This window comes from Xiphias gladius, chromosome 2 (genome assembly GCF_016859285.1).
Source record: "Xiphias gladius isolate SHS-SW01 ecotype Sanya breed wild chromosome 2, ASM1685928v1, whole genome shotgun sequence".
NCBI lineage: Eukaryota > Metazoa > Chordata > Actinopteri > Istiophoriformes > Xiphiidae > Xiphias > Xiphias gladius.
Window position 1 is genome coordinate 15,009,057 of NC_053401.1, and position 17,609 is coordinate 15,026,665.

The 17,609-nt window shown below is 36.3% G+C and overlaps 1 protein-coding gene across 3 annotated transcripts; it reads left to right on the forward strand.

Moving 5' to 3' along the window:
* Positions 1 to 908: 908 nt before the first annotated feature.
* Positions 909 to 15,094, forward strand: LOC120801161 (solute carrier organic anion transporter family member 1C1-like). 3 transcript variants are annotated; one of them, XM_040147755.1, is made up of 15 exons: positions 909 to 1,123; positions 1,431 to 1,537; positions 3,358 to 3,499; positions 3,970 to 4,102; positions 5,315 to 5,439; positions 5,625 to 5,771; positions 6,016 to 6,114; positions 6,490 to 6,750; positions 8,043 to 8,207; positions 9,268 to 9,463; positions 9,589 to 9,754; positions 9,843 to 10,027; positions 10,384 to 10,448; positions 10,591 to 10,708; positions 11,201 to 15,094. In XM_040147755.1, exons 2-15 carry the CDS (start codon positions 1,487 to 1,489, stop codon positions 11,412 to 11,414), a joined length of 2,067 nt encoding a protein of 688 aa, XP_040003689.1. In that variant the 5' UTR covers positions 909 to 1,123; positions 1,431 to 1,486; the 3' UTR covers positions 11,415 to 15,094. The 3 variants fall into 3 exon arrangements, with proteins under 3 accessions (XP_040003689.1, XP_040003707.1, XP_040003699.1); XM_040147765.1 differs by lacking the exon at positions 909 to 1,123 and adding an exon at positions 1,176 to 1,310; XM_040147773.1 differs by lacking the exon at positions 5,625 to 5,771.
* The last annotated feature ends 2,515 nt before the right edge of the window (positions 15,095 to 17,609 follow it).

Consider the following 17,609-nt stretch of genomic DNA (forward strand, 5'->3'; position numbering starts at 1 on the left):
AGTAAGTTCAACATAAAACACAACATGCCTCCCTAATGTTATGTAAAACTACTCTCACTTTTTCACCATTGGTACAGAAAACAAGGCGATCAAAGATCACTTCTATTTATGTACCAATGGCCTGCTTTCTAGAGGGTAATTGGTTGTTTCCCTCAAATGACAAAAAACATAGCTTCTCAATAGTGGTGGTATATAGCCATGCAGGTAGTTTTGGTTTTATTTACCCAGGTTTTTAAATACTCTCGTTACTCTAATTAATCCTAAAACTTCACTGTAAATGGTTTTCAATGAAAATACTTTCTAAGGAAGAAACAATCCCTTTTTAAACTATTGATATTATGGTCTCTGGAAGATCTGCAGTACTAGGGACACTCTTCTGTTGCCGAATCCCACGTTTGTGAAGGTAGCGTTACTTACTGCTGCAACTGTAATGTTAAAATTTTCTCCAAAAGTTCTTTGCTGTGGAAAATTTTAGATCAAATCAGGTGATCAGGTACTGGACGTGAGTTACTCAAGTTTAGGACACTAAGAGAAAGCCATTGTTAGGGGCTATCAATAGGACAGGAAGACTTTGATCAGGCCTAGGAAACACCCAGTCTTACAAAAGCTGAATTTCTCCAACAGAGAAAAGCATTTCACTCTTTGAAAACAGCAAACTAACAGAAACAGTAGGGTTATAAAATAAGCTTTGGCCAGCTTCACGCTGCTGTTTGTTGTGCATTCAAAAGGATGGGTATTTGGGAGCCTTATGATGTTCACAGAGGAGGATGTGTGAGTGTGTGCAAACTATGAATGCCTGTGTGTGTTTGCATTCAATGAACCTCTGAACCTTCCGGTACTGGTCAGAAATGCATCCCACTGGACATTACCCAACCAGTGCAGTCACGTTTGGGTTTTGTGTGTGTGTGCATGTCTGTGTGCTTGAGGGCTGAAGGGGATTGAGGGTTTTTTATTGACATGATCAACAAGTGCACAAGTAGCTGGGTTACTGATTACGGGTTATGTTGTAGTTTGTTTTTGATAAGACTCTTGTTTTAAGCACAAAGTCCTGCCAGGTACAACAAACCTTCAGCTACTTTACCATATCCCTTCCATCCCTCATAGGATCACCGCTGCTTCTCAGGTAAATACTTTTTCTGGTTTTTCTCTTGTTAAACATCTTAACATGTGTTTGACAGCAACCAATCCACAAATCAAGGCTGGGGACTACATTTTCTTATTACTTATGTTCATTTACACTGCTACACTGAAATTTGAGTCTTTATGTATATCCAGTTACCTCATTTAACACAAGATCTAGGAGACTGGTAGTAAGAAATCAGTTTGTTTTTTGAATTTTGCATTTTTTGAAAAAAACCTATTTGATAAATAAGTTGAACTTAATTTCCCCCAAACTCTGATGTGCTCATAATTTTGATGTCTTTCTGCAGGTCTTTTGGTGTTGTGTTTTTTGCTTTTTTGCATCCGTTGAGCACACAGCAGCATCATGAGTGTAGAATCCAAAAAACCACGTGAGGCCTGCTGCTCCAAGCTCAAGGTTAGTGAAATGTTACCCTTTCCCAGTATTAAAATTTTTGGGAATATCACTCACTGCTTCATACATTATACAGTATAGTCTTAATCACTGTGTTGGCAACATGAAATTACTTACTCTTAGCCAAACATCAAAAGCCAAGCCAAATTTTTTTTCACCTATCTCTATGTATTTGTCTTGTTATGGCATTTATATGTCAGAATGATCTGTGTCCAACAAATGCCACGCCTGATTGGGCAGAAACACAAAAAAGGCTAATTTTTCTTTTGACCAAATAAAACTTTGAGACTTTGACATCAATTCAGACTTTCAGCCCATGAAAAGAATGTTTTTATTGCTCATGGGTCACTTTGTCAGTATTGTGAAACAGTTTATTACATGCTTTCTAATAACAGACTAATCATATAAGAGAGTGGGAAATTATTAGCTCTGAGTAGCAATTACTATTGGTTGATGATATTGATATCTTGCAAAAAGTTATCAATCCCCCTCAGGAAAATACTAAACCTCTCTTCTTGTTAAAAAATTAAAAACATGTTGAACTCTAGAGGAACTTAAATGTTGCTTATCTGTGGAGCTTTAACTGTTAAGTAGTTGCAGTTATCTAAATATATTCACAGAACAGTCTATGACCTACAGCCCAGTGTGAATCCCTTTTAATCTTTAACTATCTTTGGTGTGAGCATATGGCTGCACACAAGTAGGATTTGTACTGGTAAAGCAACCAAACTACAAAAAATATTATATATATTTATATATATTTTTTTCTTTCTTTTTTTATTTTTTTCTTTGCAAAGATTTAAGCTGAAGATTTCACTAAATACTGTTTCATTTAATTTCCAGAATCCAAACTTAGCATAGACGTTTGTCTTTGTATCAGTTTCTTCTTTACTTGCATACTTGGTTGAGACATTTAACAAAATATGGTGTGACAAGATGTATACTGTGCATCCAAAATCCTCTTTCTTCTTCTATCCCAAACAAGATAAAATTTAAACATTTATGTGTTTCTAATTTAAAAGTTCATATCAAACTTTTTTTGGCTGCTGTAAATTTAGATACTTATATTTTTGTGTTATAAATTCGTATTTTTAGTCATTTGTGTTTTCTCAATAGTTTACAATTAATTCGCTTTCCACATTTTCCATTCTCACAATGGAACATATGCAGTTTACAAATATAACAGTGGCAGATTACCACTAAAAACTCTTAGTAATTTTTTTAAAAATAGGTCCTTGATTTCAGACAGGCTCAAGAGAATGCGTCATGCTAGGCTATGATTGGGCAGTCGCTGTTCAAAGAAGGGGTTTAGCAAATGAGTGATTATGTGGTTCTTATTTAAATCTTTGCCATTACTGGTCTTTATTTTTTAAAAGGCTCTAATCTAATGTAAATCAATGTAATCCAATCAGGGTTGAATGTTGGCAGATGTGAAGTACTCTCGGTCTTTAAATGTGTGTGAAGTGTTGTGTGTGAGCCCAGTCTATCATGGGAGGCATCTACGTGATAATACAGTCACCCTTTCACTTTGCTAGGTGCAATAACATCCTTTCAGCCTTTGTTTAGAAAAAAAAGGCTAATTCAAAAACCTGTCGGTGCATTACTGGAAGTGCAAAAAGTATCATAATCCTCTCACTTGAAATCTTTTGAGGAGAGATTAATATTAAGTATTAATTTTACAATGGCCACAACACTCATATTAAACATTCAAAACTATTCTGAGAATCAGTCTGAGCAGGAATCTCTTTTCACTAAGCCTAATCAAATTAACATCTCCTAACTGAACTTGTTTCATTGAACAACTTCTTGTGTGTGTTTTCCAGCTCTTCCTGGCCTCTATGGCATTTGTATATTTTGCCAAAGCCTTTTGTGGAGCCTATATGAAGAGCTCCATCACTCAGATTGAGAGGCGTTTTGACATCCCCAGCTCCTTGATTGGGGTTATAGATGGCAGTTTCGAAATGGGTATGTGCAGTTTTTGATATAAGATGATGAAGTCAAGATTTTTAGGTAAAATGATGTGTTTAAAAAAATAAAAATGGTGACAATATTGAGAGATGAAAATTTGATTTATGTATTAGATGAAGCCAAGCCATATATCCTCACTCTTAAGAGAATAGTTTGACATTTGGGGTCTTGCACCTATTTGCTTTCTTGCTATGAGTTAGATCTATACCACTGGTAGCTAAATATCAAGCTACTGTCAGCTGGTTAGCTTAGTTTAGCATGAAGACTGGAAGCAGGGGAAACAACTAGCTGAATTTCTCTGGAAGTAACATAATCTGCCTACCAGGACCTCTAAGGCTCACTTATTAACACGTTATATCCTGTTTGTTTAAGTTTCTCTGCAAGAAAGAGAAAACACATGTTGTCCAAAATGTCCAAGTATTCATTCATTCATTCATTCAGTTATTTTCAATACTTTTCCTTCCCAGGCAATCTGTTGGTAATAGCCTTTGTTAGCTACTTTGGTGCAAAGCTCCATCGTCCCAGGCTGATTGCTATTGGCTGCTTGATCATGGCTGCTGGATCTTTCCTTATAGCCCTGCCACACCTCTTCCAAGGACTGTTAGTACACTGTTTCTTTTATATTCTCAATATTCAACTCTTGAATATTTAACACTGTGGCCTTGTTAAGGTATAGCATATCCTGCAGTGATCAGTGACATGATTTTAGGATAATAGAGTAGTTATACAAACTGTGGATGCAGAAATAATCTTACTATTGAACCACAATGGACCGATCAAATAACTAGATATTCTGTGTACATTATATTAAACTGATGCCCCCCTTGCAAAATGCAAGAAGGAAGGGAAGAAGTATATAATATCATGAAATTGTGAATAATTTTACTTGTTCTAATGTGTACACTGCAGGATTAACCTGTTTGGGGCTCCAAGGAAAAAATATTGCTGTGGAGCCCAATTTGAGCCCCCTACCCAGCTTGTATATGTACTCTGTGTCTTCCAAGTTAAGCACAGTGCACACAGCAGAATGTACATGGACGCTTCAGTTTATATGCCCATTAACCCAAAGTATAACTAGTGCTAGAATAATACTACCGGGCCTCAGGGTATCCGCGTGTCATTGGTAATTTGATGACAAAACTTAATTTAGGAGTATGTCCCATACGAATACAATGTAAATTAAATTAAATGTGTTTAAATCAAAATAAAACTAGATTTTGACACAAAGCCCGTCTAAAAGGCAGATGTCATGCATGACCCACCTTAGTTGTTGTTGTGCTTTAGTGGGACAAATTCCTTAACAAACTTGCAGTTAATTAAATTCCCCAAAACCAGCTTAACCACAGTAAACTTCAGGCTTTTTGGCCCTGGTTCAGTTGCATGCTTTGCCCTTCTAATAATCCAGCCTTGAATGTGTATCTTGCTGACTAGTTTGAAAGTTTATATTAAGAAGATTAAGACTTAAAGACAATGCATTATATTTGGTGGCATGTTTGTCTTGACTGGCATTTGTCATGCTACTTGCTTGCTCCAGGTAAGCTCCAGCTAAACTCCAGCTACATCCATGCTTCTCTGCCTCCAAGACAAGTATAAATATACAGTTTAGTCTATAACAATGTGCATATGTAACATGACCAAACTGTGTACAGTATGCACACCACATCTTATCTATAAACAGTAATGCTCTCAATTCAGTTGAAATGTTTGTAGTCTATTTACTGGTATATACTAGGTTAATTTTCAGAAAACCTTTTCAAGACATACCTGTGTCATTTTGAAAGAGATAGTTGTGAAATAATTAATGTTTTCCAGATATAAATATGAGACCAGTGTGTCTCACAGCAAGGATGTCAACAGCACCGAGAACATCCTGCCCTGTTTGTCCAACCACAGCATGACTGATGCAGATGAGACACCTGATTTAGAGGCCAGAACAGGTATACAGCCTAAGATCCCTCAGGTCTGAAAAACACTGCTGTCACTGTGAACAGTCTGTTGTCCATATCAGATATAATACCAAATAAGAAAACTTTCTGGAGCAAACAATGAACAAGGCTCTAGAAAAAAAAAAACTTTAATACGACATGCAGTTTCAGTTCACATTCTAAGTGCCCCCCTTTAGCTTGTGAAAAGGCAGCTGGCTCATCCATGTGGATCTATGTATTCCTGGGAAACATGCTGCGTGGGATTGGAGAGACTCCCATCATGCCTCTGGGTGTGTCCTACCTGGATGATTTCTCCAGAGAGGAGAACACTCCCTTCTATTTGGGTTAGCTACTTTTTTACAGCCTTTTTTACTGTCTTGCTAGTTTTTATGACATTTTACACATTGTCCTCCTGTTTTTGTTACTTTATACTCATTACTGCTTCAGTTACTTTATGCTGTTTTGGAGCTTAGCTTACCTTCCATCGTAGATCACTTTGATCTTTTATTTTTATTATCTTGTACTGCTCTGTTAATGTCACAGTACTGGAGTATGTACTTGTTCTTTCTCTGATTCTCCATCTGCCAGCCTGTATCCATACAGTGGGAATCTTAGGACCTATGTTTGGGTTCATGCTTGGGTCCTTCCTTGCCAAGATCTATGTGGACATTGGATCTGTGGATTTAGGTATGGGACTTCTCAATATCAAGGGGAAAAAAACACACAGACCATACTGTACTTTGATTAACTTTGACTAAAATTCTTACCTTGCATCGTTAATGTTTACCTGTTCATTTCATACAAGTGTTACCCTTGGTTGATAAGAATTATACTGACAAATTGGTAGTGTGAAGACCTATTTATTAACGGGAATGCTTGGTTGATGTGAGCAACACAGACTTCCAAACTGCCCTTCAGCAGAACAATTAACCCTTCCTATCTTTGAACCTACATAGCAAGTTGTAGTTAAAGAGCAAAACAGTTTGTCATTGAGTAACTACAGGTTTTCCAGAGGCCAGAGGATTTCCCAGCGTTTCATCTTGTTGACTCTCCTTCTCACAGACAGTGTCACCATTAACCATAAGGACTCCCGCTGGGTGGGGGCATGGTGGCTGGGCTTCATAGTGACTGGCACTGTGATATTGCTGTCCAGTATCCCACTCTGGTTCCTGCCTAAGGCTCTGCCCAAGCAGGGCCAAGAGCAGAGTCAAAGTAAGAGCACAGAACTCGCCACAGTTGCAGAGCAGGAGAATTTCCTCCCAGAGGAAAACCAGGAACATGAAGAGAAAGAGAAGCCAGTCACATTCCAGGAGCTGGCTAAAGGTACCACGCAGCCTGTTGCATCATTATTTCATGTACCAAAGTTACTTATAACAATTTAGCATCAAGACAAAAATAAAGAACGATGTTCACAATTCAGCATGCCAAAATTATTTCAAAAGAAATACTCATCAAAAAGGCTTCACATACAATGAACTTAATCTACTTCTGAGACTTTGAACAAAAGAAAGAAAACAAAGAAATTTGTCAATGTGAAAACATGTTTTAGAGTTAATGCTTCTAATCATTAACCAGGTATAACCCAGATAAAACAGAGCCGAGACCAGTAACTCTGATTCCTGGCCTTACAGCAACTAACCACCATGCAGTCTGGGCAAGAGTTGAATGACACATCAGGCCAGAGAAACATGTGTAAACAGTTACCTAAGCTAAGGCTCCCTCATGCCATAGTACATTACACAACATTGTATCATAAAAGTGTCTCCAAAATGTTAACTTTTGTAAATTAATATTTGAAAGTGATGTTATTTGAAGAGCTAATTTCCAGTAAAACAGAACAAAAAAGGTCCCTGATAACAAACAAAAAAATAAATCATAAAAATTTAAAGTAATAAAAAAGTATGAACAATATAGAAGTTATGTAATAATGCTGTTTAATGTGTGTGAAATTCATTTATGTTGCTGAATTTCAATTGTTAGACAACATGCATCATATTTCAGAGGAAAATTAGTGCAGCAGGTAAATTAGAAAATTGATGCTATGTCAAATCAAGTCAAGTCACTGTCATGACAAAAAAAAACACAAGATAAGAAGGTATTACAATAAAAAGGGAATAAGATAGGAAGGTACTATTATTATTATTAAAAGTGAATAATGATATGAAAAAAAGTTTTACCTGTTAATTACATACTTTAAACCTAACTAAATGCTTTCAAAAAAAGATATTTTTTTAGTTTGCTTTTGAAAGAAGATACTGTTGTAGCAGACCTTAGCTGATGTGGTAGAGAATATATTTCATTTAATATAAGTAAATATAAATAGATACAAGCATGCCTTACGAAATATATGTGTATAAACATTTCCGTTGTGAATGTGTATAGATATAAGCATGTATTAAATTATATGAAACAGAGATGGTTTTTTTATATTACCATCTCAAATATACAGAAATTTCATTCTTAAAACTCCTGCTATTTTGTGGGCAAAGACTTAAGGATACTAAATTAGTTTGACAGTACATTTTAAATTCACTCTAGCAATCATAATAAGGAAACCATTGTGTATCTCAAAACTATTTTGCCCTAATCTCTCTCTCTGCTTTGTCCTTCCCCAGATTTCATTCCATCTCTGAAACGACTCTTCAGGAACAGCATCTACTCACTGATGATCCTCACCTACCTGGTGTCTGTCAATGGCTTCATTGGCATGATCACATTCAAGCCAAAGTACTTAGAGCAAATCTATGGCCAATCAGCCTCCAAGGCCATTTTCCTCATAGGTACAGAGTAACAACTGACCCCCATTTACTGTGCGTTTACTGCACTTTACAGCAGTAACAATGATGTTATTGAAGGGAAGTGTGATTGTGAGAGATAAAGTTGACTTGGACTGTAAGCCCTAAGTAGCCCACTTCAGGCTCTCCTTTTATGTGAGTGTGTTTGTGTGTGTCTGTAAAGTAGTACCTCACAACCAGGGTTACTTGTACCCCATCGGGTACTTTTTGGAAAGATTGTGGAGGAGTTCAACTAATTTGGAAAACAAACAAACAAACATTTTTTTTAAATCCATAAAAATTGAGTTAGCAAGCCAGCACAGAATTCTAAACAGTTAGCTGAAAAGTACTGAAACAACTATTCAATTTGTGAGCTAAAAGTAATTTTAAAATGATTAGAATAGTTAAAAGTATTGGATAAATGGTTAAATAAAAGTAATCAAAAAATGTTTAAAACAGATGGATAAAAGTAATGGATAAAAGTAATGGATCAATGGTTAAAATATATAGCTAAAGGTGTTAGATAAATGGCTAAAATAGTTAGCTAAAAGTAATGAATAAACAGCTGAAATAGTTTAATTGATAAATTGCTGGAACTTTCCGCCTCTGCCAGTCCAACTGCTAACAGTATGAATGCAAACTTTATTAAACTGACCTTGTCATAGAACTTGACCCAATAATAATAAAAATTGTAACAATCTCCACCTATATATAATTAACAGTGTTAAATAACACATAGTCAAAATTATTAAAAAGGAACACATTTGGAATATGACAGGTGGTGTTGATGAAGGGGTAATTGAGGTCAGCTCATCTGTGGGAGTACATCTCACAAAAAAAGCTGGGACCTGAGCTAAAATAACATACATCAACATACCTTAAAAGGCATCATTATAATGTCCCACAATGCCCTAATTCCCTTTATATCTCTACTCCTCAACAGCTCCTATGCTTATTTGTTATCCAATGGAAATTACACATTGTTTTTATAACAATATGGCCAAAGTTTAATGTTAAAATATGGACAGCTTCAAAATAATTCCAGCGCACTGATCCATTTATCCAGGTATACTGAACCTGCCAGCAGTAGCTTTGGGCATCATCACTGGAGGTTTTGTTCTGAAACGTTTCAAGCTGGGCATCATTGGAGCAGCCAGGGTGTCGATTACTGCCTCTTTTGGGTCCTTTTGTCTGCTTGCCAGTCAGGTCTTCATCCACTGTGAAAATGCAGATGTGGCTGGTCTCACCATCTCATATCAGGGGTGAGTGGCATGTAAACCAACCTTATACATAGGTACTGTATAAATGTCAGTGAAGGGGTGAGTGCATTGTAAAGATTTCTATCACTATGTCTAATTTGATACATGTCTGTTCATGTGTGCACCAGGGCTCCTCAGGTGTCCTACAACCAACAGACTTTGTTGTCTCAGTGCAATATAGGCTGCTCTTGCTCAATGAAGCACTGGGACCCGGTGTGTGCCAACAACGGCATGACATACGCCTCGCCTTGCCTGGCTGGCTGCCAGACCTCCACCGGCACTGGCAAGGAAATGGTGAGGTAGCAACTGATAAACCCTCACAGAGATAGTAAAACTGTCAAAGGTGTTTATTCTCATTTTCTCATTTTCTCTTGTTCTTTAGGTGTTCCATAACTGTACCTGCATTGGGGAGATGATGACTCCAGACATGAACATGTCTGCAGTGCTGGGGCAGTGCCCTAGGAAGAATGACTGTGATCACACATTTAAAATCTACATGGCTTTGTCCGTATTGGGTTCCTTCATTTCTGCATGTGGAGGCACACCAGGATACATTGTACTACTCAGGTCAGAAACACTAAAGCTAAAGGAGTTAATGGCTCCCCTTCAGTGTCCTATTGATTTTTGGCATATGTAGTGATTTTATGGTATTACATGAAAGGTATCAGAAATCATCAAAAAGGGGACTTTGTGTGATATTAATATAAACATTTATCATTTTATGCATATTTTGTGTATTCTAGTCTAATTTAGATGATGAGACACAAAATTCAATATCTGCAAAGAAAACATTAAGCTTCGGTTTCCATGGTTTCTTCACTTGGAGAAAAGAAACTACCAAACTGCTTCTGTAACAGGGTTGTTAAAATGCATCTTATTCATATATTAACATCTAATATGATTACATTTGAATCATGTTCCAGGTCCATACAGCAAGACCTGAAATCACTGGCTTTGGGTATGCAGACACTGATAGTGAGAACTCTGGGTGAGTACTGGACCTAGTGTCTGTTACATAAAAGACAAAATGTTGTGATAAAAAAACAACAATTATACCAGGCTTCTAAAGAGAGCACTGATAATTTTCAGCTTTCGTGCACAAGTGTAGGCACATGTCTCTGTGTTTTCAGGTGGGATACCTCCTCCCATTTATTTCGGCGCACTCATTGACCGAACCTGTTTGAAGTGGGGTACCAAGCTGTGTGGAGGCCGAGGAGCATGTAGACTCTATGATGCTGATGCCTTTAGGTACAGTGAAACAAGTCTTTTATTTTCTTGCTCGACAAGCCTACTTGTAATACTCCACAGGCATGTCTAATTTAAAGATTTAAGCAGGATATTTAGATTCAAGAAGTTTCTCTATAATTAAAATTAAAATTACATGTGTACATCTTATGGAACTGAGTACCTTAATTTTTTTTTAGTATTGTATAAAGTCAATTTTACTGGGGTCTGATTGTGTTTTTTTACATTGTTACTTATGAAAATATTAAATTATGTAAAACATTAACAACTAGAGTAGCGATAAAAATGCTGAGGAATTTGTACAGCAGTTCAAAGTAAATTTAAATATAAAAAAACACGAACATATATTTGAATACATGATTTACACAGTTATACACATTAAACAATGTTTAGTTTGATAGAATAGTGTTTTGTAGAGAATTACAACTGAAAATCTCAAATAAAACAAATGTAAAAATGTTTCACCTAACCTGCTCCAGTATACTGTACTTTCAGAATGACATTCATGGGGTTGATTACTGGACTCTACTTCTTATCCAACATGCTGTGGGGAGGTCTCTACCTCACAATTGTCAAGAGACAGAAGAAGTTAGCCTTGAGGAATCAGGCCAAAGAAAATGGACTGGAGGGTAACAGAGTGGTCAATGGACATGCCAACATCCACATCGCTAAAAACAAAGAAGACACAGACAGGGAAAGCACGATTTGAGGTGTTTTGGGAGGGAAACACCATTGTATAATGCAGGTAATTGACACATACAGTATTTTCCGTTGCTTAACTACTGTGCTGCACCCATACTGGACCAAATGTGGTCATGGTACAGTGTCAACTCTCTTTGGTCTTCAAGTAGTATACCTCTTTTTTTTTTACACAGATATTGTGCCAAAATTGTCCATTTATTTTGTTTACTTCACTTCAAAAAGGTCAAAAAATCCTGACTAGAGCTTAGTTTTAATATGAACAACATTCAAATGTCATTTAATCATATGCAATTCACATCTAAACAAAAATGGTTTTATGCACAGGACATAAATTCAGAGGTCTTTTTTCTCTACTTCAAGTGTACCAAACTATAATAGGAACATATACTGTGCTGTGTGTGTCAATGCGGGCAAAGCACCAGAGCAGCCCAGACTCACTTACAATGACACATTTCAGAGTCAGTGTCAGAGGAAGCGAGAAGAACACGTCAGATATTAGGAAAACTTTTGGCTTGTGTCCAACAATTATACTTGAATAGCATTAGGTCAGGAAATGATAGTATTGTCTCACCCTACAGCTTTACATTCGAAGTGATTTATGTGCAGTGACAGTTTGGCAAACATGTATACAGTATACGTATGTACAATATACTGTATGTGTTTTCTTTCATATTTTTCAGTTATGGGTGAGAGTTTGTGAGATAAGACAGCCCTCCTCATTGTCGTCAAAGAACTGTATTATCATGAAGACATTAAGGATGGTTTAGGTTTGGGTTTAGAGCATGTAATAGTGTAGTAAAAAAGTAGTGTAGAGCTTAGATGAGTAAATGTACCATCTTAAATACACAAGGATGAAATCAAACTGGGATTACAAAGGCATAATTATAATGTAAATAGTTTTGTGTGACTATAGCTGGTATAATATGGACTGCCAGAGTTTGAAATCCCAAATAGAAGACTATTTTTGTTGCAAGAAAGATCCCCTTTACTTAAATATGAGATACTGTAGATGGTATCGGTGCCAGCACAGCTGAAGACATGTAGTGCTTTGTTTTGCTTTGCTTTTGCCAGTCAGAGTCTGAGCTGGAGATTTTCAGATTTACTGTCAATAAAGGCTGTGATTGCTGCAGGCTGACCCAGTCAGTGAAAGCAACACAGAGTTCTAGCTTGTCTAGCAGAGTTCTCGGAGAATGAAAGTAATAGTTTATTACAGTAGATTGGCCAGACAAGTAATACTTGACATTGTGCCTGTGTCTACGAGCATTATGTTCATGCAGATGTAAAGCTATTGGAGGTGGAGACCCAAACACAACGCCATCTTTATTGGCATCTTGTTTATTAACCTTTTTTTTTGGTATTTTGCGACTCCAAACAATCCTGCTTGCTCTGTGGTGGTGCCAAAAATTAGTAACCTAAAAAAATGGTTTTTAATTTTTTTTCATATTTCCTCTCCTGTCAAAAGTTAGATGATAACGCTAAAACCACTTTCATATCTGTGCATTAAATATTAAACTATAGCCAACCATTACCTTAGCGTAGCACAAAGATTTAAACAGCTAAACTGGCTAGTTTGTTTAATCAGTTCAAAAACAAAAGTGTAAAAACGACAAGATGTGGTTGTACGTGGCGTTATGTGTGGACAATTTCTTGCAAATGTTATGAGTCACATGCATAGCCATAATTTTTTGTAAGTGCTGGGTAAGAATAAGCTGAATAAACAAAACGAAAAATTTCGTTGGCCAGGAGCAGTGACTTCATGGAGTCTTGTTGTCACAGTGAGGTTCCCTGGCAACCAACAAAGAATGCATATTAAACAAATTAGAAATAATGTTTTAAATAGTGAGCTCTAAACATGCTGATAGGCTAATTTTGAGCTTTGGACAGAGTCAGGCTATCAGTTTCCATCTTATCCCACCCTGTGCTAAGCTGACCAGCTGGTGGCAGTAGCTTCAAATTTACTGTGTGGCTGTGAGAGTAGTATCAATTACACTCATCCAAAAAGAAAGCAAATAAGCATATTTCTGAAAATGTTGAACTATTCCTTTAAAACACCTTTAATCAGTATTAAATAATAGCTTAAATTTTATTGTATGTATTTAGTTACCGTCGTTATGGCTCAACCTAATAGACAATATCGTCTTATAAAATAAAAACTAAAGGAATCTCAGCGTCTTTTAAAAAAGGGAATATAATGTGATATAATCTGTTCTTGGAGCCACCTTCGGCTACTTTATATAAATATTTGAGTTGCATTTTATTTGAGACACTACATCTGTTGGGGGTCAAATGTAATAGGAAAAGGGACAGAAAGGCTTTTTTTGATGGTTTCATTTTATGTCAGGCTGGTAAATTTATTCTTACTGTTAGCAATGTGCCCCAGCAACATTTTGCATCTCTGGATAGCTTACCTGTCAGACATGGCACACACTCTCTTGTTACATCACATTAATTTACAAAAACCCTAAAGGTCGTGAACATTCATACAATTCTCTGACTCATCAGTGTTTGTCTGGTAAAGTTCACTGTAGCTTGCACAGTGGACTATGACTGAGTGGAGTGTATCTCAAACTTGACTGTACTATGTTTTACTCTGTTATACTCTGTAGTTGTTGATCAAATGTATCATCAATTAATATAATTATTGTTAATAATAACAATTTTTGTATTCATTTAGATATGTTTGTATCGTGTCCATATATTTTGTTTATCATCATTTCTGCCTTTTTTTTTTCAATTTTGTTGATTGTCCTTGTAGCATATTTGTAAGCATTAAAGACAAATGTTCCCAATATATTTATACACTGTTTTTATTTAGTTTCTTTTTTAACATGTTCTCCTAAGGCTGCAACAAGCCTGTTATCATGTTGTCTCTACTGTTTAACATTATAACTTTTTTTGTACTTCAGGTTACATGTGAAGTTGTATTTTTGCCATATGCTACATTTGTCCCACTGTAAAGCTGCTATTGTCCTCATAAAACAGCTATAATCAATATTTTAATATTAACAGTAGATCACTTGACTATTTCTAAAAGGGGTCTTAAATAATAATGAGTCAGAGAAATATCACCCCCCTCTACAGCTACCCTCAACTCAACCCAAGCCACCTGAGCTTTTTAGCATATTTCAGCCTCACAGATCAGTGAGGACTACTTGGAGAAAAACTTTCTCATCATTACTGGTCTAATTTTCTGAGCAAATCTGTATATTAACAACACCACATCATCTTTCTCTATGCACATGTGCATCAATATTCATGCTTATACATATGCATGCTTAAAATTGAAGGTTAAGATTACATAATCTGGTTTGATCAAACATTGACTGATCAAACTCTGACTCTTCTGTGTTTACTTTGTGATTCACTAAATATGTTCGTTAATATGAGGTTATATTTTCACCTGTGTCTGTCTGTTTGTTTGTTTATTTGTCAGAAGGATTACGCAAAAAGTACTGAACCATTTTGCACCAAACTTGGTGGAGGGAACTGGGTGTGGGCCAGGGAAGTACCCATTTAATTTTGGTGCAGATCTGGTTAAATGGGAGGATCCAAGAATGTTTTTTTTTTTTTTACCACTTTCCTTAACATTGCAAGATAGGATTATAGGAAGATAGGATAATAATCTGGATCCGGTGGAAGAAAAGGCTGAATCTGCATTACACACACAGTTGTACTTACTATGTTTTATGACAATAAATCGTTGATATTATCAGACTACTTCCTTTTTCCTTTTATTTTTCTGTTATAAAAGCTAGACAGACGTGTAGGATTGGTTGACCTTGACGGAGGTATGCACTCTACTGAGTGCAATTGTATTTAAATAGTTTTTCTTAGGGTTTTTTTTTTTTTTTTTCACCTTTTACCATGCTATATGATGTATTATAACTGTTATCACCAGTGATTATGATATTTTATGATTGATTGTCCCTTTTTTTACTTTAATGACACCGATTAAGCTTTACTTTAGTGTTGATAACATTTTAAAAGATGGTAACTTTCCTAATTTATGTTTTAAATAGAAATGATATAATCTCCACTGAATTTATGATTTTAGTTAGTAATCCACTTAATTTAATTTTTCCCAAATGTCTTGTCATTGATGAACCTGTGAGGCAGTGCAATGTCTTTGTCACCAGTAGGCTGTGCTCTATATCCACTGTACGACACTGCAAGGCCACTAAGAGTGTCTCACTGATTTTACTTTTTTACAAATAGCCAAAGCCAAACCAAAGACAGTCAGAACTAGAAAGTTTACACTATAGACTTAAAATCATGCGAACATGCCTGAAGTCACTAAAAAACGGTGTACTGATGCAGTACCATCCTGTATTCCTGTGTACATGTACCCGAAACTAGATACAGTGGCAAAAGAAATGTAAAATACTTGCATCAAGTGCACACTAATTCTGGAGTCAAGTATAGTTTTTCAGAGAGGGAAAGTGGTGAACCCTTCGATCACTGTTGCTGTGCAGGAATGTGACTCTAAATCTTAATCCTCGGAATTTGTGAGATGCCAAAGCTGATTGTGTGACCTGCCACCTGGTTGCCTGAATGGCCTCATGTGTTGCTGCAACAAAGCATTCCCTGACACGTTTACACTGAAACACACTTTTCCACCTTTGAGGTCCTCATCAAAGCCATCCAGACCAGTATCAGCTGATGCATGAAAGGCAATTTGGACATTAATGACGCTAGTTAAACAAACTTACATTTAAAAGAGCTCACTTTTGATTCTGTGCAACAGCAACAAGCAACTGATATTTTAAAAATCTAAAGGGTCTGGTTTGGTTACTAATCTGTCTCCCCCTCAACCCTCCCCCCTGTTCTCTTGTTGCTGTCCCCCTCCTGGCTGGCATGTGTGCGGAATAAAAATGTGTGAGACCTTTTGTCCCACTGGTTCCAAGTAACAGCTCTGCCTTCAGACAGGAGAAAAGGAGTGTGGGGAAAGCAGGTTTGTCTCCTGCTTAAAGAGGAGCAGAAGAAGAGAGGGGATACTGCGGCCTGGTGATTAGGTATTTTATTAAACTTCCTCAGTAGTTGCTTTGGAATAGTGATTTTTCTATCTTTTTCTCTTGTTTACACAATGTGTACCTCTGGCTTTGGTTGGGAGTATTAACCAGCCTAAAGCTGAGGGGGATTGTTATTAAGAGACGAACCCCCCCCCCCTCGAGCTGAGAGGATTTGGAAGAGCGGATGATGATGGAGTTTACACAGGTACTGTCTGGTTTTATAGGTCCTCTGTTTCCACTGACTTCATAAACACGTGATTCTGAATTGATAGGATTAGCTCTGCACCAGGACTTTGCACTTAAGGAAATGTTTCAATGACAAACAAAAGAAAAAAAAAGTCTATGCACTGGTATAGTTTTGATGCATTATAATGTTTTCTCATTTGGCGTTTGAAATACTCATCATTAGTTTAGCTGAAGTTTCAAGCTATTATACCTTACCTGGGCTATTATTGCAGATTACAATAATTGAAAATATTGGTTGACAGTGATGTCTATCGGAAGTTAATCATTATGCAAGTAACTGCCAAAACATTTTTTGATGCCATATATGATGTGAAAGGTGGGTAAAACAAGTTTAAGTGGGTCTACTCTTCACTTCAACTTCACTATTGGAGATATAAGCTGTTGTGCCTTGGGAATATTTTTATGCATAAACATATCATAGTATTAAACAGTTAACTTGTTTCCTTATCTTTACATTAGCCTGACCTACATTTTTTTAATATCTTCATGTATATGGCTTCTAATATTGTCAATGGTGTCGGAAGCATGTTACTTTTACTGAAGTAAAAGTAACAATAGCACATTGTAAAAATGTTAAATTATAAATAAAAGTCTGCCTCTACTGAAAATGTTACTTAAGATAAAGTATCTATTAATAGCAAGATGTAGTTAAAGTATCAAAAGTAAAATTACTCCTTACTGTTATAGTAATAAATATCATATTAATGGATAATTATGTGCTAATACCATGTAACTAGCACTTTACTCTTGTAGTTGGTCAAGGTGGTGCTTATTTTAACAAGTTAGTTTAATCTCTAACAATGTTTATGTATGTATTGTAATATCTTTATCTACAAAATAACTAGTAACTTAACTAGTAACTGTAGCTGTACGGAAGTAGAACTCTAAGGTAGCATAAAATGAAAATAATCAAATAAAGTACAGGTACCTCAAAACCATACTTAAGT

Coding starts and splice junctions, on each gene's coding strand:
- LOC120801161 (XM_040147755.1), top strand. CDS start 1,487: ATGAGTGTAGAATCCAAAAAACCACGTGAGGCCTGCTGCTCCAAGCTC. Junction 5,772..6,015: donor GAACACTCCCTTCTATTTGG/GTTAGCTACTTT, acceptor TCCATCTGCCAG/CCTGTATCCATACAGTGGGA. Junction 9,755..9,842: donor CCGGCACTGGCAAGGAAATG/GTGAGGTAGCAA, acceptor CTTGTTCTTTAG/GTGTTCCATAACTGTACCTG.